The following is a 22969-nucleotide window of genomic DNA, read 5'->3' as shown; positions in this document are numbered from 1 at the left end:
CGATACTAGAACATTCATTTTTCAGTACTAGATTGTTACTTTCGGTTCATCTGTCAAATGTTTCATGTCATCTACTGATTGAGATGTTTTTAATGTAAAGATATAGCTTAATCGTATTATGTAGTTGAAAGCAATGTGTTAGAAGAAGCCTACATAACCAACCTATAAAGTAAAATACACCATTTATGGCCAGCTATGTAAACGCTAACATTGATTTTTATCCTGCAATAGATGTCGTTCAATTGGTAATATTCATTTTTGTCTTCTAATGCCTCTTACCGGTAAAGATTTTCCATTACATGCTAGAACACTTTAAAATGCAAGATGATACCTGTAGCTTCTAGCTTTGTAGGCTAACTTTCTTTGCTGCCTTACAGCTGAAGCTAACATAAATTCAGTATCTTGTTTGATAATTTGCATTATCGTTCACATACTATTTCAGATTTTCAAAGCTTATTTCAGATTTATGTCTCCCCACCTTATCTTTGCTTAAACCTCGAACTGACCGTGTGAATAATTACATGGTTCTTAAAGAGAGCGCACACTTTTATTAAAGATTGCTTCTTCCATGTAAATGTTGTTGATCAGTATAATATAAGTCCCAAATGGAAGGGATGCAGATTGTTTTTCATCTGTAGGCCCATGAAATCAGACAAAACAAGCTCTAACTCAATGCATGCGCACACCTATTTAATATGCTTTCAACTGTATTGTGAATAGGCCTTGGCTACTTAATTTCCCCAGTTTATCAGTTGAGATTCGCCATTCAAATGATTCATGTTATGTAGTTTGGTTAAAAATAAGTCAAATCTGATTCATTAATGCATGTGTTGAAAAATAAAACTTTTAATGATATTGAACTCAAAGGATCTGTCTGGGTCAAGTGCATTCTATGACTACGGCTAATATGCTTTTTTTTTTGTCTTGGAATTGTGATACCAAACCTAAAATTCTGGTATCATGACAACACTAATGAACGGTATGATGGCAAATTTTAAGATTTTTGGTCCACCCTAACAGTGGAAAAATAATTTAGGCTTTATCGGAAGCAATGGATATTTTCTGCTTTATTGAACGCTACCAAGAATCTGAATCTGTTCTTTTAAAATTGTGTATAGGAAAAGCACATACGGCACACCTTTGTTTGCAAGTTGTGTGGTATGTACTTTCTTGCTAACTTGATTAATGCTTGACAGTGCTTGTCGAATCATGTGGCACACCAACTGCCTACAGCTCTGTGCACACCCTTGCATACTTGGGTGATTTCCTGTTTTTGGTCTGCCTCAACTGAATATCTCCAGTGTTAAGTTTTTGTACTGTGCAATTGACTACAGTAGGCTACTCAGAAGTTAGCATTGTCAACACCTAAAAGTGATCCGTTTTTCTTTTCAGTGAAATGGCTGATAAAAATAGCAGCAAACCGGAGCCCTGCGCTTCAGAGAAAACAAAAGGGAAGAACAGAAACCAGCAGTCAAAGGAAAAGGTAGACCGTCATGTGTCAATGACCTCATGTTACAAGTCAAACAGGTTTTCACAACGCTGGATGCTTTTCCTTCCTTGTATTTCTTGCCATAACTTTACATTACTAATGGCATGCATCTCATTATCAAAATGTACTGTGGCCTCCGTGCCTTCCTCCTGCGAGTTTAACCCACCACCTCCCTGGCTCTGAAACATAGTTAATACATTCATCCCATAATTGTTTTTACCACAAAGAGCATGTCAGCTAGGAATGATGCATGATCTCCTGAAGTAGTTCTCACACGGAAAGTTTTTTTTCGAAAACTTGTGTGTTATTAGTGATTCACTGATACCCCTTCCCACTCAGGCGGTATCCGGCAGCTCCAGAGACCCTAGTGTGCGGGATGCACTGATGTCAGCTGTGCAGGACGCCCACATGGCCCTGGCCGACCAGCGATGCCGCAACGCAGAGCAGGCCTTCTCCCAGGCCCTCAGCATCCTGGCGACCAGCACACCAAAGGTACAGCACAGAACAGTGTTCCTCTCACAATCAGCCCTCAGTGACACTATCAGAGGTGTGTTAGAGTTGGGCAACTTCAGCTCAAATTGTACTCCACTTCATCCAGTTTTTTCTAACCTGTGAAATAACTTTCTATCAAATTCAATGTTTGTCAGTGGTAGTTTTAAACTGCCCTTATGTTCACTGAATGTTTTAATAGGTTCCCAAAATGAGATTATCTTAAGGGCTGTGCTCAGTATGAAAAAACGTATTGCGTTCAATTAATCAAATGTTGGTGGTCTGAGCGTTTAGTTGAAAACGTGGAGGGGTTGTGCGTTCAAAATGCACTGCTGTCCTTTTTTTTTTTTTAAAGCATCAATCAGCCGTTGAAACCATAAGAGGTTCCCCTGTTTAGCTAAAGATCTGAGGGATGAGGCTGGAGAAATGTAACCACTCTCAAATTCATACAGCTATGGGTGCAAATAATGAACATCCAAGTTATCAACATTATAAACTCTTGCAAAAAAAGAAATGTCCCCTTTTCAGGACCCTGTCTTTCAAAAAGAATTCGTAAAAATCCACAGATCACAGATCTTCATTGAAAGGGGTTAAACACTGTTTCCCATGCTTGTTCAATGAACCATAAACAATTGAACATGCACCTGTGGAACGGTCGTTAAGACACTAACAGCTTACAGACGGTAGGCAATTAAAATCAGTTATGAAAACTTAGGACAGTAAACAGGCCTTTCTACTGACTGAAAAACACAGATGCCCAGTGTCCCTGCTCATCTGTGTGAATGTGCCTTAGGCATGCTGCAAGGAGGCATGAGGACTACAGACGTGGTCAGGGCAATAAATTGCAATGTCTGTACTGAGACACCTAAGACAACGCTACAGGGAGACAGGACAGACAGCTGATAGTCCTCGCAGCGGCAGACCATGTGTAACAACACCTGCACAGGATTGGTACATCCGAACATCACACCTGCGGGACAGGTACAAGATGGCAACAGCTGCCTGAGTTGCACCAGGAACGCACAATCCCTCCATCAGTGCTCAGACTGTCCGCAATAGGCTGAGAGAGGCTGGACTGAGGGCTTGTAGGCCTGTTGTAAAGGCAGGTCCTCACCAGACATTGACAACGTTGTTGCCTATGGGCACAAACCCACCGCCCAGACCGGATCCGACAGGACTGGCAAAAAGTGCTCTTCACTAATGAGTTGCGGTTTTGGCTCACAAGGGGTGATGGCCGGATGCGCGTTTATCATCGATGGAATGAGCGTTACACCGAGGCCTGTACTCTGGAGCAGGATTGAGGTGGAGGGTCCGTCATGGTCTGGGGTGGTGTGTAACAGCATCATCGGACTGTCTGCAATAACAAACTCAATCTCAACGCTGTGCGTTACAGGGAAGACATCCTCCTCCCTCATATGGTACCCTTCCTGCAGGCTCATCCTGACATGACCCTCCAGCATGACAATGCCACCAGCCATCCTGCTCGTTCTGTGTGATTTCCTGCAATACAGGAATGTCAGTGTTCTGCCATGGCCAGCGAAGTACCCAGATCTCAATCCCATTGAGCACGTGTGGGACCTGTTGGCTCGGCGGGTGAGGGCTAGGTCCGGCAACATGCAGGTGCCTTGGTGGAAGAGAAGAGGGGGGTAACATCTCACAGCAAGAACTGGCAAATCTGGTGCAGTCCATGAGGAGGAGATGCACTGCAGTACTTAATGCAGCTGGTGGCCACACCAGATACTGACTGTTACTTTTGATTTTGACCCCCCCCCCCCCCCCCCCCCCTCTTTGTTCAGGGACACATTATTCCATTTCTATTAGACACATGTCTGTTGGAACTTGTTCAGTTTGTCTGAATCTTGTTATGCTCATACAAATATTTACACATTACGTTTGCTTAAAATAAACGCAGTTGATAGTGAAAACATTTCATTTGCTGAGTTTAGTTAAACATGTTTTCAGGGTATATTACACAGGAGGTTGGTGGCATCTTAATTGTGGAGGATGGGCTTGTGGTAATGGCAGGACTGGAATGGTATAAAATACATGGTTTCCATGTATTTTCCATTCCATGCGCTCTGTACTGGCCATTATTATGAGCTGTCCCCTTCCCTGGGTTCTGTTGGTATGACAGCAGAACTAAGCTCATGAGGCATTTAGAAGTTGTATTCTTAGTCAATGGGTACATAGAAATAAATTTGAAGTAAAAAAAAATGGAAGGGATGTAGCAATTGCAGATTTCCCCCTTTAAAAAAAAAAAAAATTCATTCCTCGAGGGGATTTGATTTAAGCTGTCCTGGGTTGACCAGGCTATGGTTGTCCTGTGACCGGGCAAAGGTGGCAGGAGGCGCACCTTGCTCAAATTAAACGGTAATCTATACCGCTTGGTCATATTGTTAACAATACAGCATTGTTCAGAAATATCTTTTACATAAAATGTGTTTGCCTTCCCAATGAAAACAATTAAATTCAAAGTGTTATCAAAAGCAATCACTTTTGCATGTGAACGCAGAATCGTATACCATACTCCACGTGCTTTTGTTTTGAGCCGACTTCGCCGCTGGCCAGAACGAGGCTCCTGGCTCATGCCGGGAGGCAGCCCGGTTCCAGATCAAGTGCAATCAATGCTAACCCCTTACTGCTTCTAGCCACACCCACCAAATGGAGAAAACATACTGTACCTCAGTCTGTTAAATAACTTTTTTTTGAAACGTGTTGTTCAGTACAAACTGTTACACAACATAGCAAAAGTTCAATCGAAATGAGTGCACACCAGGTGATGTGTTGTCATTGCAGCATTCAGAAGATACTTTTGGTCATGTAGTGTATGTGGACACCTGTTTGTTTAACAGCTCATTCCATGCTCCTGGGACTTGCTATCATTCAGCTACAAGCATTTAGTGAGGTCGGACACTGATGTTGGGCGAGTGGGCCTGGCTCGCAGTCGGTGTTCCAATTCATCCCAAAGGTGTTCGATGGGGTTGAGGTCAGGGCTCTGTGCAAGCCAGTGAAGTTCTTCCACACAATCCAGACAAACCATTTCTGTATGGACCTTGCTTTGTGCATGGAGGCATTGTCATGCTGAAACATAAAAGGGTCTTCCACAAACTGTTGGCAGCGTCGTATGCTGTAGCGTTAATATTTCCCTTCACTGGAATTAAGGGGACTAGCCCGAACCATGAAAAACAGCCCTAGACCATTATTCCTCCACCACTTTACATTTGTCACTATGCATTCAGCCAGGTAGCGTTATTGTGGCATCCGCCAAACCCAGATTCGTCCGTCGGACTGCCAATGGTGAAGTGTGGTAACTCACTCCAGGGAACACGTTTCCACTGCTCCAGTGTCCAATGCCGGCGAGCTAAACATCACTCCAGCCGACACTTGGCATTGCACATGGTGATCTTAGGCTTGCTGCGCAGCCATGGAAACCCATGAATAAAAAAAAATGTAATACAGGTGTGCCTTTCCAAATGTTGAATTAACCACGGGTGGACTCCCAAGTTGTAGAAACGTCTCAGAGGATCAATGTAAACAGGATGCACCTGCGCTCAATTGAGTCTCATAGCAAAGGGTCTGAATACTTAAATGTAATATATATTTAAGTTATTTATTTTTACACATTTGTAAACTGGTTATCGCATTGTCATTATGGAGTAATGTGTGTAGATTGAGATTTTTATTTAATCCTTTTTAGAATAAGGCTAATGTAACAAAGGGGAAGGGGTCTGAATACTTTCCGAATGCACTGTGTATGGGGTGTGCATTAGGAAGGGTGCAGCATAACTGGAAACTGGGGTATATTTGTTACAAACTATATTAGATGCAAACGTAGCAAGATTGTCCATTTGCTTCTGTTCTAAGACAAATTTTCAATGTAACTGGCAGAATGAATACATCGCTGGGCTTTATTTTAGAGAAAATTGCTAGACCTTGTCCTTGCTAGACCTTGTTCAGATGTGGAGGTGAAGTCATGGTGAGCGTTCTCAAAAGTGCGAAGCAGATTTTTATATTTCTTTCCCCTACAACCAAGTCTTGACAATTTAGATGGCTAACCAACACATTTTAACTAGCTAGCATGTTTTTCCCAGTCAATTGCAAGTGCTGGTATTAAAGTGGATGTCTAGGATCATCAGTTACAATGAGGGGAAGTGTTAACGCTAGAGCATACAATGACATTCTGTGCTTGCAACAGTTTGGGGAATGCCCCTTCCTGTTTCAGCATGACAATGCCCCCATTCACAAAGCAAGGTCCATACAGAAATGGTTTGTCAAGATCGGTGTGGAAGAACTTGACTGGCCTGCACAGAGCCCTGACCTCAACGCCATCGAAACACCTTTGGGATGAATTAGAATTGCGAGCCAGGCCTAATCAGCCAACATCAGTGCCTCACCTCACTAATGCTCTTGTGGCTGAATGGAAGCAATTCCCTGCAGAAATGTTCCAACATCTAGTGGAAAACCTTCCCAGAAGAGTGAAGGCTGTTATAGCAGAAAAGGGGGGACCAACTCCATACTAATTCCCATGATTTTGTAATGAGATGTTCGAGCAGGTGTCCACAATTCTGGTCGTGTAGCAGTCGTTGTTCTAAGTTAGCTAGCAGCTGATTAACTTATTTTTTTTATCCCCAGGAACTTGGACTCTGTGCTCTTGACCAAGTTTTGCTGATTTATGGCCATGCCTCAGCTCTGATAGAGATTGGTCAACCAGAGGTAAGAAACATTCTGTGTGATAGCTAGCTACAAAGGGAGGCTACTGCTTTTCAAGTGTTTTTGATATGGTCTGCAAATCAAATTTGCACTCCATCAGGCTTTGTACTAATGGGTTTTTTCCTATTTAGGAACTTGCTGAAGCTCAAAAAGACTTTGAAAAGATCAAACATTTTGAAGAGAGGAAGTTTCAGTGTCTGGTTTTTTATGGCATTGGAAAGGCATATCAGAAGGAGAACCGGTAGATACAAATGGAATAATACTTATAGATACGCTGAAATTAGCTGCACATCACTGGGTAAACTAAAATGTTTTTTCCTCCACCCCTGTAGATTTCCACTTGCTCTGGAACAGTTTTCTGATTCTATGCAAATGGTTAAGAAAAAGATAACACCTGGTAAACTGACCTGGCCCACTACTAAAGTTATTGTTGAGGAAAGTAAGCTGGACTATTTCAAGGTATGTTTTCATTGATCTCACTTGGGTTTGGGTCAACTCAACTGTTGAAATGAGGCAGGAAATGTCATTGCTGTCATTTAGATTGTTTTATTTTAACCCCAAACCAGGAGCTGCTAGAGGAATCCATAGAGATGTGCAAATTTCCACCTAAACCAGATGCCATTTGTCGGCATCAGAATTGCCACGGACATTCCAAAATAGAAATCTACTTCACAGATCCAGATTTTAAGGTTAAAGGCAAATGTGTTCAACCTAAATTGTCTCCATGAAAGTCAAAGACCTAACATGTTCACGAAGCACTCAAACTGCTGTCTTTATGCATAGGGTTTCATTCGGATGGTTTGCTGCCAAAGCTGCAAAGTGGAGTACCATATCAACTGTTGGAAGAAGTTGAAAGCAACAGCATTCTCTGATAAGAATGAAAAGGTAACATCTATTTACAACGATCAAGTGCACACCAATTTTATTTTACGTTACTCTTGCCTCGGTTATACTCATGTCTGTTTTTACCCACAGGATTTCCTGCAGGGAATGTGCTTTACTCCAGACTGTGGGGGTAGAATCTGTCATATTAAAATCTATGGTTCAACAGGGCTTGTCAAATGTGAGGTAAGGAATTTCTCTAAAATTGTCACGTTATTAAGTCATTGCAAATTTGGAGAACATACTAATGAATGTATTATTCTGTCTTTAGTTTGAAGCATCTATTGACAAACCTATGGGTAAAGCAACATTGAGAGTAAATCAGAAATGTACAAGGTGAGATGAAATATTTGTGTGCTCAAGTTTCTCAATGTCCACACCCAACTAATTTTATCAGACTGCCCACTGAACAGACAACACAATTTGTATGTCAAGCACATCTTTAACCAAGGCAGTACTATTACACAATCACAATTGTTTCTGTATCTTTTCAATGTTTTTCATTTTGCTTGCCAGTCTCAAGAAGTTGAAATCCAAAGAGGATCGTAAACTCAGGCGGAAGCAACATAGGCACGATGCTTCTCTGTCTACGCAAGCCAAGAATGATGAAATAGCTTTGGAGAACGGGGAAACCATTGTCATAGAACAGAAGGGTACACACCTTACATGTATTATATTCCACCGGATGTACATTCAACATTTCCTCTCTTAAAAGAACCTGTTTCAATGACCTCACCCTTAAAGGATGTAAAGATGTGACTACACTGAACAAAAATATAAACGCAACATGTAAAGTTTCATGAGCTGAAGTAAAAGATCCCAGAAATGTTCCATACGCCCAAAATATTATTTCTCAAATGTTGTGCACAAATGTCTACATCCATGTTGGTGAACATTTATTTTGCCAAGATAATCTATTCACGTGACGGGTGTGGCATATCAAGAAGATGATTGAACAGCATGATCATTACACAGGTACACCTTGTGCTGGGGACAATAAAAGGCCACTCTAAATTGTGGAGGTTTGTCACACAACACAATGCCACAGATGTCTCAAGTTGAGGGAGTTTGCAATTGGCATGCTGAATGCAGGAATGTCCACCTGAGCTGTGCCAGAGAATTTGCTGTTAATTTCTCTACCATAAGCCACCTCACACATCCATTTTGGAGAATTTGGCAGCACGTCCAACCGGCCTCACAACCACAGACCACGTGTAACCACGTCAGCTCAAGACATCCACATCCGGCTTCTTCCCCTGTGGGATCGTCTGAGACCAGCCAGCCGGACAGCTGATGAAACTGGAGTATTTCTGTTTGTAATAAAGCCCTTTTTGTATGCCAAAAAATAATTCTGATTGGCTGGGCCTTGCTCCCAAGTAGGTGGGCCTATGCCCTCCCAGACCAACCCATGGCTGCGGCACTACCCAGTCATGTGAAATCTATAGATTAGGGCCTAATGAATTTAAGTTGACTGATTGTCCTTTATATTAACTCGTCAGTTTCGTTTTATATTTTTGTTCAGTATAAATGCATGATGCAATCCACATCACTTACTTTCCAAATGTTGTTCTGACCACACCACAGTTCCTCTTAGTCACATTATCCTCAGTTTCTAACTGTTGAACACCCTTCTCCAGCTTCATCCTCCACCTGGCTAGCTTACGGGGATCGTGTTCTGCTTCAGATCAGTGAGCGTAAAGACCTATTCAGGGCTGAGAGCCACAACATCTCTGTCCTGATGGAGAACCTTAAGCCATGGATGGACCTGGATCAGATCAAGGGGAACAAGCTGGGCACTTCGTACACTGAGAGGCAGGTGGAGACCCTGGGGGATGTTGTAGAGCTCCTCCTGGAAAAGAAGAACCGGGTGTGGGCCCGTGTCTTTATCCATGGCCTAAGCGGCTGCCTGGACACCAGCCCCAAGCTGCACGACTGGGCCCACCAACTGAACAGTGCAGGTCAGCACACATTTGCATTTTCAACGTATGTATTGAAGGGCAATGCTAACCTCCCCAGCTGCATACCTGTGTACCCTCTCACCACTAGATTACTCTTCAGGTACTCAGCAGCAACACAATTGGGCTTGACTCTATGCTTTATGTGCCAGCTTGGCTAATTTTCTCTTTCCTCCGCTGGTCTCCCCAGGTCTGAATTCAGCTGCACTGTTCATTGACCGCTATGCAGACCACCTGGAGCAGCTCGACCTCGCTCCTTTGCTCAATTTTGCCCCCCTGCAGGACATGCTCATAGAGAAGTTTGGGACCATGCCTGAGTTTTTTAGCCGCCTAGGCCTGACTCTAACGGAGTACCTGAAGCAGGCCCCTTCCCAGGAAATGAGGCTGTTTATCTGGACTCTGGAGGAGCACAGAGACCAGTACGCCACCTGCCACACTGTGCTGGATGATTATTTTGAAATAATGGGTAAGCGTTTGGACCCGCACACCTTCCTTACCAGGGGAAAGGTCCACTTGAAGCAAACATTTCAGTAAGTTTTGCTGCTGTTCCTGTTTCCAGATGTGTTAACTTAACTGTTTCCACCTCTTTCAGATGGGCATTGTTTAGTGATTAAAAAGACAGGGATTGAAAATGAAATTGTAAGTATTGATCATTGGATGCCTTTTATTTTTAAAGGCAACTGGATTTTAGTGTTGCATTTGACGTAAGGCATAATATACTAATAATCAAAACCCTCAATTTCAGAATTCCCCTATTAAGACTAGGAACAGAAACCGGAAAAAAAAGCAGAAGGAGCCAAAGGGGGTGAGCATTAGGACTTAGACTGTTACACTATGCAGCGTTCACGCTATTTTAGTTGCTTGCAACAGAGTTGCTTAGAAAAACACACCCCTGCAACTTGGCTGCATCTAGTTGTAATGTTTCAGATGTTTGCAACTAGTTGCATGCAACAGCCAATCAAAACAAACTTGTCACATGAACCATTTGAAGGTTTGTAATTCTGACCCAGTTGTTAACACCGCTTTCAGTGCTGTGCAGCAAAAACTGTGATCAGGGTTGACAGAACAGAAACGGGCACAACAGGAGATGTATACAAATTATTGTACATGGTTTAGCAGTCTATGTAATTTTGAAGTGAACCCAAACCTCTCCCTAAACAGATTGTCCACATTGAACTTTGCTTGCTAGCTTAGTTAGCAGTTGGTTGTACAGGCTGTGTTTCTTCTATATCCTTGCTGTTAGAATAACCAAACGGTTGGATAAACAACTAATTTGTGAAACCATGATGTAATGCAGCAGATCACATGGGTTGAGTTTAGAGTTCTCAAACAAGCAGCTTCAATTTGATTGGCTGTTGGATGCAATTTTAATTGCTTTTGAGTTGCTTCATGTAACAACAGCAAAGTTGTTTTGAGATGCAATTTTAGTTGCAGTTGCAAGTGATGTGAAAATTGCTTTGTTTAACTCTAGCCTTAAACCTAGAGAAATGTAGGCTATTGTGTGTTTTCTGGACATCCAATCTAATTTTCTTTTTCTGTTACTTAGTCAGTTATTGTCCTGTCGGGAATGAGAGGTGGTACCTCAAGAGAGGAGGACGACGAGGATTTTTTACATGACTCTTTGTAAGTTACCTATTCTGTACAATACTGTCTTCGTTAAGTCTGCCCATTGACAACCCCCAGCTTGTTCTCACCAGCTCATAATTTCTTTGCAGAATGTTCCTTGACTCCACTGACCCATTCAGCATTCCCAATCATCTTCGAAATCAGGTGGCAGAGTTTGAGGGACAGTACAACATTGGCAGTCGCAGTAGCCACTACAATAGAATATTGGACAACAACCCTGACCCAACTAAGGAGAGTTTGTATGAGTAAGTGCCTCCGTTATTTCTCCTTTGGTTATTGGACAACAGGGTCTTAGTCTGCAGAAAATGTGTATTATAACTTGTTTCAATGACTCATGAGGATGCACAAGTCCAAGCAATGGCCTGAAGTATTGGTTGTGTATTCAGATGTCATGCTGATCCTTGTATATGCCCTCTGGCTCTAACCTGTAAGTCTGCCTTTCCTCCCAGCTACTTTGCCCAGATCCTAGAAGAGTACGGTCCCTTAGGGGCCCAGGACCCCTTGCTGGTGGGTGAGCTAGACAACTTCCCTCCTGATGCCCAGCAGAAGATCCATGAGGCAGGTGGCCTTGAGCACTTCCTCCTCGAGTCGCTGCGCTTCGTCATGACCGACAACCTCCTGGGCCTCATGAAGCACGCTGTGTCACTGCAGGATGCCAACACTCACAGAATGGACAATCTAGACTTCATAGGGGATATCCCCAATGGACTCTCTCTAAACCCTTCTGCTATGGAATTCCTCCCAAACTCTCATGACTCTGGACCTGGGGATTATGATGAAGAGCCTGTTGCCATCATTAATATGCGGCCTAACCCGGTTGAATTCACTGGATATCTTCAGGTGATCGCCAATCTCCCCAGCCCATATGTTTTACCTGTTTTTGGCTCTCCACCTGCCCCCCCTGCCAACGAAATAGCACGTGCCATTGGAACTCTGAGAGCGGAGGACAAGTCATATAATAACCATGATCCGCATAACCTTGAGGATTTTGACCTTTATATTAGCGGCATGGATGAACAGGGATTGTGTGAGACTGTTTATGCTCCTGTTCACAGTGCCAAGGCACCTGGAAAGACTGCAGTGGAAGTACAGGTGGGGGATTGTCCTCACTCCATTTGAAAGTTTTTAAGATCACTGATCACAAGGCCAAGTGTAATGTCTAGTTTTTTTCCTTTCTATAGGTAGTAACTTGTGACGCATTGAGTGAAGTGGCTGTTAACACGGAGCCTTATGAGCCTTTTGAAGGGAATAATGTGAGTTTTGAATACCTAATAAGCCTTTGTATTTAATACATTATTGTCCTCCATCATATTGACCTCTCATATCATTCCTGTTTCCATGCTCCAGGGAGACATGAACAAGAAAGAGAAGAGTAATGCAGAGTTTGAGCAGCAGATCCAGCAAATGAAGCAGGATTACGGCGCTGTGAAACAAAGACGCCAAACGGAGATATCTGCCCTAGAAGGAGAGCAAGAGGAAATCAACCATTCAATACAGGTAGAAAGGAGTACTCCCATACTGGTGTGGAAGGCTCAGGGTGAAGTTTCCCTTGGTAGAGATCTATGATCAGCTTCCCCAATCCTAACCTTAACCATTAGTGGGGTAATGCAAAACTGACCCAAGATCATTGTCTATGGGCAACACTTCACCCTACTTCTGTCTGGAAGAGGAGTTGAAACTGCAGTTTTAGTGTGGGCGGAAGAGTTCCATGATGTTTTGCCCAGTGACTGATAGTGTTTTGTGTTCCAGATCATCCATAAAGAGCTGGGCCTGTTCCAGCAGAAGCTGGAGGAGGAGGTGAAGAAGGACCAACAGGAGAAGAAAGAGAATCAGGAAACACTGAAGGCCTTAAAGATTGAGATAAAGGAGCTGGCGGAGTCACAGGAGAGGTATGGCCGAGGCTGTCTAGCCCTGCCCTGTGTATATCCAAATGGGCACCATGGGTGAAGGTCAAAGGGACCTTCAACATGATTGACATTGGAGTCATTGATAAATTCACATTTGGTTGTCTATATAGGTGTGAGTGACAAACTTTGATTCAATAAAAATGTTTTTATCTTCCACAGCATTTCTAAGAACATCCACAAGAAGAACAAGGAGTATGAGACCCAGCTGAATACTTTCCTGGAGCTGAGGCATGTTATGATGTGTTTTCACATGTGTCCTAATGAGTGGCATTTAGGTTAACATGCCACTAACTATTCTGAGCATTGTGCTGCTGTGCTAAATGTGCAGTGATTCTTTCCCATAGTAACCAGTCAGCTGCTGAGAAGATGAGCCTGGAGGATGAGATCAAGCGGTGCAGAGACCTGTGTGCCAAGGCAACTAGAAGGTCTCAGGGAGCAGAGGTATGTGGGTTGAATGTGTATGTTGAGATACCTGCATGTTCCTCAGGATTCTTAGGCGTGGGTAGTGAGTTTCTCCTACCATTTGTAGCTCTAACGTTCTCTCCCAACTGACATGTTCCCTAGCTGTCTATATTGGAGAACCAGCGTAGCCGCGGCCTGCGCTGCCTCTACAGGTCTCTGTCTGATGCCAGGGCCATCCTGGCCAAACTCAAGGAAGTCTCACCCAGGTAGGTGTTGGTAACACTAACCACAGGGCAGACTTGAGGACCCGTAAATTCAGTTGTATGCTGTCACCAGAACCAGTTTAGCAGTTTCAATCTCTTCTCTCCTTCATCCTCAGATTACCTTCCCAAATTCTCCAGTCAGCCACAGATGCTTGGATGGCATGTGCTCAAGAAGCAGAGGAGAAAATCCGCTCAACTGAGGTACAAAAGAACAATGCTAACACACAGATTCAACTATTGGGATGCCATTTCCAATGTGACTACAGAAGACCTTGGATAAGAAATTGGACATAAGGTGCACAGGCTTTTGAGGGCTGGTCCGTTTGTGTTTGGGTGACAGCTTTGTTGTTCTCCACAGGCACAGTACCAGGATCAGATGGAACAGGTAAAGAGGGGGACCAGGCTGTGCACTCTACCCCCAGTTGCAGTCCCCAGCGCCCCCTGGCCCCCACCTGTACCGGTAAGATGCAGCACAACCAGACTAAGTTTAGGAAAGGTTTACTTTTTCTGATGTCTTTATTTTGTTGTCCATTCTGACAAACAGCATGTTAGCTCAGCATCCTATGTCTTGGGTTTATTTCATAAAATTGTAAGAGGGCTATTGTGACCATAAATGCCTAGCGACTTGCTTTGAAACTGCATAGGCTATTCTCAGCCTATATATTGAAGCTGTTTGTCAGATGAGTGAGGTCTGTGTGTGGTGCCCTGCTTCTCCCAGATCTACTCTGTCCCAGAGGAAGACCTGTCCCTGGTACCCCTCTGCCTCCCCTACCCCGTCCTCCCCTCTGTCCCCTCCATCAGCCCTCCCCCAGGCCTGAGCTTTCCCCTAGTGGCGCCATGCTTGAGACACAGCGCAGGCTTCACACGGCGGGCAGGTCCCGGGGCTCCACTTCCCCATCAGAGAGTCCCTGGGGTCAGAGCAGGTAGCTAGCTAGAGGCAGAGCAGCTCTGTCAGGGAAGAGATGTCTCTTATGTGGGGTGGCCCACAATCTAGTCAATGTTGCTTGAAAAAGACTGAGTTAAGGACAGAATTAACTTTCTATATATGTACACACCGCTCTACCATCTCCCCAGGCTTTACCTCTGCCCCATGTCAGTTTGTCAAGGTGTTTCGGAACATTTCCATTGTAATCTCCTGTCAAGTGGTCTTACTAACCGGCTCCCACTCTGATGCTGTTCCCACCCCAGGCTCTCCAGCAGCTCCTTTGCCATCCAGTGCACATGAGAGCCCCCCTCTACAGTCACCTGGGGTTTCCTAGAGCCCCTCCTGCCCCAGCCATGGATCAGAGTGTTGCACTGCCCTCCGGTATGGCTGGAGTTCCAGCTAGTGTGACCACTAAACGTCCTATCACGAGGGCGCCCCAGCCGAACCAGGCTTCCAGGCCACCGGCCCCACAGCCCACCAATGTGTACGATAGAATCGTAGATCGCCTCAGCGTCATGTTCCCTCACTATAGCAGGTAACGTAACAGACACGCGTGCACACAAATGGGTATTATGGGTGTACGAGCGCCCTAGTATTCAATACTGATTTGTCATTTCAGGCCTGTGCTGTCCAAGTTCATTGGGGAGATGCGCACGGCCAACAGAGGCTGCTTGAACTCCCTGTCCTACCAGGAGGTCATCAACAGAGTGGCCCAGCTCATCCTGGACCACCAGGACTCCACCAGAGTAAGATCCCCAAAGTAACCTGCACCAAGGACTAGGACCATACTACACCTGTTGGCAAATGTCTTCATACTTGCTCTAGTTCTGTATCCCCTCTATCAGGGATGCTTTTTATCACGATGTTTAGCAAGATTTTGAACTAAAGGGATATCAATCAAAGTATCTTGACTGGAAGCATCAATTGAAAATGTATTATGTCCTTATTCACGTTCACTCCTAGGTTAAAATATGCACACAACTGTTGGCTTCCATATGAACTGTAACGTGTGTGTGTGTGTGTCCAGGAGCAGCTGAGCAGTGCCGGTAGAGGTGACACTGCTGGGACCCCTTCGCGCTCTGACTCTCCAGCCTCTGTCCACTCCACTGGACCCCCCACCCATGTCTGGAAGAGTGTGGGTGCCCAGGGACACTCTAAGTCAAAGGCGGTGAGTTCAGCTTGCACTTCACACTGACTGAGTCGCGCACCGTAATCACAGCAGGGCTCGACTCTCCTGGTCAGACAATAACATGGATGTACAGATGCTGATGAGGTCTAACTCGGGTCGAAGCCTAAATAGTGCGTAAATTGTAGGGTTTGCTGTTGTGTACTACAAGGACTTATTGATTCTGATGTATGTGTGTCTTGTACAGTTGAACATGGAGGATCCCTGTATCATCTGCCATGAGGACATGTCCCAGGAGGACCTGTGTGTGCTAGAGTGCAGACATAGCTTCCACAGAGAGGTAAGGCCACTTCATCACACCCTTAAGTAGTCTCCAACTGAGTTTGCCCAGTGCTTTTATCTATGGCCCTGTGGTTATTTAGGGCTAGTAGAACACAGGAACTGGGAATTCCTGTTCTTGCATTCGGATAGGTTTGATTGTCAGTCTCATTTTCTACCACGTATCTTTTCCTCTTCCCTTCTCCCTCTAGTGTATTAAGTCATGGCTGAAGGAGCAGAGCACCTGTCCCACCTGCAGAGAGCATGCTCTCCTGCCTGAGGATTTCCCTCTGCTACCTGGCAGAATACGCAGGGGCCACACGCCCGCTGCCTTCTCTTAAACACCCCCAGCTACCAACCCTTAACCCCCCCCCCCTTATGCCTAATGCCTGAATTCCAAACACAGATTGATTCCCAGTATATGGTCAACTGCTCAATTGAAGGCTTCTGTCAAATGTGCATGTGGCGATAAAGAAATTGAACCAGTCAAGTGCGATGAACCAGTTATCGAGCGATCTCCCTAATATGATTATTGGTTTATACTCTATCATGCAATGAATGTTGAGCTTTTTTATTTTGCATCTATCGTATGTGCCATTATAATGCTCAAGTGTTTAAACTTTTTACTTAAACCATTTTTTTTGTAGTAGACAATGTTTGTGTTAAATATGTTCATAACCATTAATCGCAGCATTGTTGTCATTAGACACATGTTTGAGTAAGAAGTAGTTTAGTTGGGCCCGGTTTACTTTAAGTGTGGTTATGGGTTGAGCTAATTCTGAAAGTCTAAAGATTCTTGTGCCTGGTGTAATAAAGTTTGATTGCCAGCTACTTTGTTTGAAAAGTTGGAACTGGAGGATAGAAAACCAACCAATTTTAAAAATATTTTCCACATTTTTGTATGGTTAATTTTAAGATTGACATATTTGAATTAAGAGTTAATCAGACTTGTTCATTCAAGTTTTATGCTGTTGTAAGCAGTCAGCCATAGCCTGAAGGATTTCCTGACAACTGCTGTCATCTGTTGGAAAACCCTGTTTTAAATCAAACTCATTGCTATCAGTTTGAAGTTTGTTTTCAATGAGACCCCACCAGATAAAAAGCATGTGATTCCTTCTGTTAATGGAATGTTAGGTACACTATATATACAGAAGTATGTGGACACCCCTTCAAATTAGTGGATTTGGTTGTTTCAGCCTCACCTGTTACTCACAGGTGATTAAAATTGAGCACACCGCCATGCAATCTCCATAGACAAACATTGGCAGTAGAATGGCCTTACTAAAGAGCTCAGTGACTATAAAAAAAAAAATTGCAACCTTTTATTTAACTATTCAAGTCAATTAAGGACAAATACTTATATACAATGACAGCCTAGGAGCAGTGCCTTGTACAGGGGCAGAAGGACAGATGTTTACCATGTCACCTTAAGGATTCGATCTAACAACCGTTCGGTTACTGGCCCAACGCTCTAACCTCTAGGCTACCTGCCGCCCCAAGTCAATGTGATACCATTATAGGATTCCACCTTTCCAACAAGTCAGTTTGGCAAATTTTTGCCCTGCTAGAGTTGCCCTGGTCAACTAAGTGCTGTTATTGTGAAGTGGAAACGTCTAGTAGAAACAACTGTTGAAGCGAAGTGTTAGGCTGCACAAGCTCACAGAATGAGACCGCTGAAGCGCGTAAAAGTAATGTCTTAACTTGCAACACTCAATACTGAGTTCCAAACTGCCTCTGGAAGCAATGTCAGCACAATAACTGTTAGTCGAATTCTTCATGAAATAGCTTTCCGTGGCTGAGGAGCCGCACACAAGCCTAAGGTCACCATGCACAAAGTGTCGGCTGGAGTGGCTTAAAGCTTGCTGCAATTGGACACTGGAGCAGTGGAAACGTGTTCTCTGGAGTGATGGTAGTCCGACGGATGAATCTGGGTTTGTAGATGCCAGGAGGAGCCCTAATGCAATGCCAACTAAAGTTTGGAGGAGGAATAATGATCCAAGACCAGCTAAATGAATCCCTACTACACTGCTCAAAAAAATAAAGGGAACACTTAAACAACACAATGTAACTCCAAGTCAATCACACTTCTGTGAAATCAAACTGTCCACTTAGGAAGCAACACTGATTGACAATAAATGTCACATGCTGTTGTGCAAATGGAATAGACAAAAGGTGGAAATTATAGGCAATTAGTAAGACACCCCCAAAAAAGGAATGGTTCTGCAGGTGGTGACCACAGACCACTTCTCAGTTCCTATGCTTCCTGGCTGATGTTTTGGTCACTTTTGAATGCTGGCGGTGCTTTCACTCTAGTGGTAGCATGAGACGGAGTCTACAACCCACACAAGTGTCTCAGGTAGTGCAGTTCATCCAGGATGGCACATCAATGCGAGCTGTGGCAAAAAGGTTTGCTGTGTCTGTCAGCGTAGTGTCCAGAGCATGGAGGCGCTACCAGGAGACAGGCCAGTACATCAGGAGACGTGGAGGAGGCCGTAGGAGGGCAACAACCCAGCAGCAGGACCGCTACCTCCGCCTTTGTGCAAGGAGGTGCACTGCCAGAGCCCTGCAAAATGACCTCCAGCAGGCCACAAATGTGCATGTGTCTGCTCAAACGGTCAGAAACAGACTCCATGAGGGTGGTATGAGGGCCCGACGTCCACAGGTGGGGGTTGTGCTTACAGCCCAACACCGTGCAGGACGTTTGGCATTTGCCAGAGAACACCAAGATTGGCAAATCCGCTACTGGCGCCCTGTGCTCTTCACAGATGAAAGCAGGTTCACACTGAGCACATGAGCACATGTGACAGACGTGACAGAGTCTGGAGACGCCGTGGAGAACGTTCTGCTGCCTGCAACATCCTCCAGCATGACCGGTTTGGCGGTGGGTCAGTCATGGTGTGGGGTGGCATTTCTTTGTGGGGCCGCACAGCCCTCCATGTGCTCGCCAGAGGTAGCCTGACTGCCATTAGGTACCGAGATGAGATCCTCAGACCCCTTGTGAGACCATATGCTGACACATGCACATTTGTGGCCTGCTGGAGGTCATTTTGCAGGGCTCTGGCAGTGCACCTCCTTGCACAAAGGCGGAGGTAGCGGTCCTGCTGCTGGGTTGTTGCCCTCCTACGGCCTCCTCCACGTCTCCTGATGTACTGGCCTGTCTCCTGGTAGCGCCTCCATGCTCTGGACACTACGCTGACAGACACAGCAAACCTTTTTGCCACAGCTCGCATTGATGTGCCATCCTGGATGAACTGCACTACCTGAGACACTTGTGTGGGTTGTAGACTCCGTCTCATGCTACCACTAGAGTGAAAGCACCGCCAGCATTCAAAAGTGACCAAAACATCAGCCAGGAAGCATAGGAACTGAGAAGTGGTCTGTGGTCACCACCTGCAGAACCATTCCTTTTTTGGGGGTGTCTTACTAATTGCCTATAATTTCCACCTTTTGTCTATTCCATTTGCACAACAGCATGTGAAATTTATTGTCAATCAGCGTTGCTTCCTAAGTGGACAGTTTGATTTCACAGAAGTGTGATTGACTTGGAGTTACATTGTGTTGTTTAAGTGTTCCCTTTATTTTTTTGAGCAGTGTATTTTGACAATGAGTCGTCATAATGCTGCATCAAAGTACATGATTTTAGGGGCACTGGCAAACACAATGTAAGTAATTTAATTTATGTACCCATAATTGCACCGAATACATCTGTTTATCCTTCAGCTGTTGCAAGCAGTAATCATGAGCCTATACACCAGAGTTACACTGTTACCACTGAGTCGGTGTGCAATAGTAGGAAGATCACTTTATGCAGCTCACCCTGCACTATTAGCTCCAAGTAAATCATGAGTAAGTCTACCTCTAAGCTTCCCAGTAAAGCAATAAAAACAAACAACCCAGAAAAGTGCTAAAAATAGCCCATATTAATATATGTAGCCTAAGAAACGAGGTCCATGAAGTCAGTAACTTGCTTGTAACACAGGACATTCATATTAATCTCTGAAACTCCCTTAGATAATACCTTTGATGATACAGTGGTAGCAATTCATGGTTATAACATCTACCGAAAAGACAGAAATGCCAACGCAGGAGGTGTTGTGGTCTATATTCAGAACCACATTCCTGTAAAGCATAGAGAAGATCTAATGTTAAATACTGTTGAAGAAATATGGCTACAGGTTCATCTGCCTCACCTAAAGTCCATTCTGGTGGGAAGCTGTTATAGACCACCAAGTGCTAACAGTCAGTATCTGGATAATATGTGTGAAATACTTGATAATGTATGCAATATCAACAGAGAAGTATATTTTCTGGGTTATTTAAATATTGACTGGCTATCATCAAGCTGTCCACTCAGGAAAAAACTTCAAACTGTAACCAGTGCCTGCAACCTGGTTCAGGTTGTCAGTCAACCTACCAGGGTAGTTACAAACAGCACAGAAATTAAAATGTATTGATCACATTTTTACTGACGCTGCAGATATTTGCTTTAAAGCAGTATCCAAATCCATAGGATGTAGTGATCACAATATAATAGCCATATCTAGGAAAACCAAAGTTCCAAAGGTTGTGCCTAATATAGTGTATAAGAGGTCATACAAGAAGTTTTGTAGGGATTCATATGTTGATGTAAAGAATATTTACTGTTCTGTAGTGTGTAAGGAGCAACCAGACGCTGTACTTGACACATTTATGAAACTACTTATTCCAGTTACTAATAAGTACGTACCCATTAAGAAAATGACAAAAAACTGTTAAATCCCCTTGGATTGATGAGGAATTGAAAAATTGTATAGTTGAGAGGGATGAGGAAAAAGGTATGGCAATTAAGTCTGGCAGCCCAACTGATTGGCAAAGGTACAGCAAATTAAGAAATCATGTGACTAAACTAAATAAAAAGAAACTACACTATGAAACAAAGATAAATTATATAAAGAATGATCGTAAAAAGCTTTGGGGCACCTTAAATGAAATTTGGGGGGAAAAGCCAACTCGGCTGCTCCTTCATTCATAGAATCAGATGGCTCATTCATCACAAAGCCCACTGATATTGCAAAATACTTTAAGGATTTTCATTGGCAAGATAAGCAAACTTAGGGATGACATGCCAGGAACAAATGCTGACACTACACATCCAAGTACATCGGATCAAATTATGAAAGACAAGAATTGTTCTTTTGAATTCTGTAAAGTCAGTGTGGAAGAAGCGAAAAAATTATTGTTGTCTATCAACAATGACAAGCCACCGGGGTCTGATAATCTGGATGGAAAGTTACTGAGGATAATAGCAGACAATATTGCCACTCCTATTTGTCACATCTTTTTGCAACTCCTATTTGTCACATCACATACCCGTTTAGGCCCCTTGCTTTTTAAAAAGATTTTTACTAACGACATGCCACTGACTGAGTACAGCCATAGTGTCTATGTATGTGGATGACTCAACATTATACACGTCAGCTACTACAGCGACTGAAATGACTGCAACACTCAACAAAGAGCTGCAGTTAGTTTCAGAGTGGGTGGCAAGGAATAAGCTAGCCCTAAATATTTCTAAAACTAAAAGCATTGTATTTGGAACAAAACACTCACTAAGCCTAAAACCTCAACTCAATCTTGTAATAAATAATGTGGAAATTGAGCAAGTTGAGATGACTAAACTGCTTGGAGTAACACTAGATTGTAAACTGTCATAGTCAAAACATATTGATGCAGTAGTAGCTAAGATGGGGAGAAGTCTGTCTATAATAAAGCGATGCTCTGCCTTCTTAACACTATCAACAAGGCAGGTCCTACAGGCCCTAGTTTTGTCGCACCTTGACTACTGTTCAGTCGTGTGGTCAGGTGCCACAAAAAAGGACTTAGGAAAATTGCAATTGGCTCAGGGCAGCACGGCTGGCTAATATTAATAATATGCATCCCAATCTCTCCTGGCTGAAAGTGGAGAGATTGACTTCATCACTACTTGTATTTATGAGAGGTATTGACATGTTGCATGCACCGATCTGTCTGTCTAAACTACTGGCACACAGCTCAGACACCCATGCATACCCCACAAGACATGCCACAAGAGGTCTCTTCACAGTCCCGAAGTCCAGAACAGACTATGGGAGGCACACAGTACTACATAGAGCCATGACTACATGGAATTCTATTCCACATCAAGTAACTGATGCAAGCAGTAAAATTTGATTTAAAAAACAGATTAAAAAACACTTTAAGGAACAACGGGGACTATGAAGCAACACAAACATTGGCACACACACACGATAACATACGCACTATACCTACACGTGGATTTAGTACTGTAGATATGTGGTAGTGGTGTAGTAGGGGCCTGAGGACACACAGTGTGTTGTGAATGTATTGTATCTGTGAATGTATTGTCATGTTTAAATCTTTTTATAAACTGCCTTAATTTTGCCGGACCCCAGGAAGAGTAGCTACTGCTTTGGCAGAAGCTAATGGGGATCCATAATAAATACAAATGGTCTGGGGCTGTTTTTCATGTTTCGGGCTAGGCCCTTGAGTTCCAGTGAAGGGAAATCTTAATGTTACAGTATACTATGACATTCTAGATGATTCTGTGCTGCCAACATTTTGGGGAAGGCCCTTGCATGACCATGCCCCTGTCCACAAAGTGAGGTCCATACAGAAATGGTTTGTCGATCGGTGTGGAAGAACTTGATTGGCCTGCACAGAGCCCTGACCTCAACCCCATCAAACACCGTTGGGATGAATTGGAACGCTGACTGCGAACCAGGCCTAATCGCCCAACATCACGAATGCTCTTGTGGCTGAATGGAAGCAAGTCCAAACATCTAGTGGAAAGCCTTCCCAGAAGAGTGGAGGCTGTTATAGCAACAAAGGGGGACCAACT

At 43.8% G+C, this 22969-nt stretch overlaps 1 protein-coding gene across 3 annotated transcripts in view; it reads left to right on the top strand.

Annotated features, from left to right (window-relative positions):
- ttc3 (tetratricopeptide repeat domain 3) overlaps window positions 1-17154 on the top strand; it is a 35285-nt gene extending 18131 nt beyond the window's left edge. For 2 of the 3 annotated variants that reach the window (XM_038976481.1, XM_038976489.1), the window contains exons 17-46: window positions 1393-1483; window positions 1829-1981; window positions 6611-6691; window positions 6820-6929; window positions 7021-7147; window positions 7255-7377; window positions 7472-7573; window positions 7664-7756; window positions 7842-7906; window positions 8087-8223; window positions 9208-9528; window positions 9716-9991; window positions 10118-10164; window positions 10271-10330; window positions 11072-11148; window positions 11241-11396; window positions 11601-12243; window positions 12333-12404; window positions 12499-12648; window positions 12901-13040; window positions 13218-13286; window positions 13403-13499; window positions 13623-13726; window positions 13840-13924; window positions 14082-14183; window positions 14912-15183; window positions 15268-15394; window positions 15676-15816; window positions 16022-16114; window positions 16305-17154. In XM_038976481.1, the coding sequence (XP_038832409.1) occupies window positions 1393-1483; window positions 1829-1981; window positions 6611-6691; window positions 6820-6929; window positions 7021-7147; window positions 7255-7377; window positions 7472-7573; window positions 7664-7756; window positions 7842-7906; window positions 8087-8223; window positions 9208-9528; window positions 9716-9991; window positions 10118-10164; window positions 10271-10330; window positions 11072-11148; window positions 11241-11396; window positions 11601-12243; window positions 12333-12404; window positions 12499-12648; window positions 12901-13040; window positions 13218-13286; window positions 13403-13499; window positions 13623-13726; window positions 13840-13924; window positions 14082-14183; window positions 14912-15183; window positions 15268-15394; window positions 15676-15816; window positions 16022-16114; window positions 16305-16433 (4243 nt within the window). In that variant the 3' untranslated portion in view covers window positions 16434-17154. The remainder of the gene's footprint in view (window positions 1-1392; window positions 1484-1828; window positions 1982-6610; window positions 6692-6819; window positions 6930-7020; window positions 7148-7254; window positions 7378-7471; window positions 7574-7663; window positions 7757-7841; window positions 7907-8086; window positions 8224-9207; window positions 9529-9715; window positions 9992-10117; window positions 10165-10270; window positions 10331-11071; window positions 11149-11240; window positions 11397-11600; window positions 12244-12332; window positions 12405-12498; window positions 12649-12900; window positions 13041-13217; window positions 13287-13402; window positions 13500-13622; window positions 13727-13839; window positions 13925-14081; window positions 14184-14911; window positions 15184-15267; window positions 15395-15675; window positions 15817-16021; window positions 16115-16304) is intronic. The other variant, XM_038976497.1, reaches the window with a different exon arrangement.
- The last annotated feature ends 5815 nt before the right edge of the window (window positions 17155-22969 follow it).

This window comes from Salvelinus namaycush, chromosome 3, assembly GCF_016432855.1.
Source record: "Salvelinus namaycush isolate Seneca chromosome 3, SaNama_1.0, whole genome shotgun sequence".
NCBI classification, from domain to species: Eukaryota; Metazoa; Chordata; class Actinopteri; order Salmoniformes; family Salmonidae; genus Salvelinus; species Salvelinus namaycush.
Note: the sequence above shows the minus strand (reverse complement) of the source record. Positions and strands in the feature narration are given on the sequence as shown.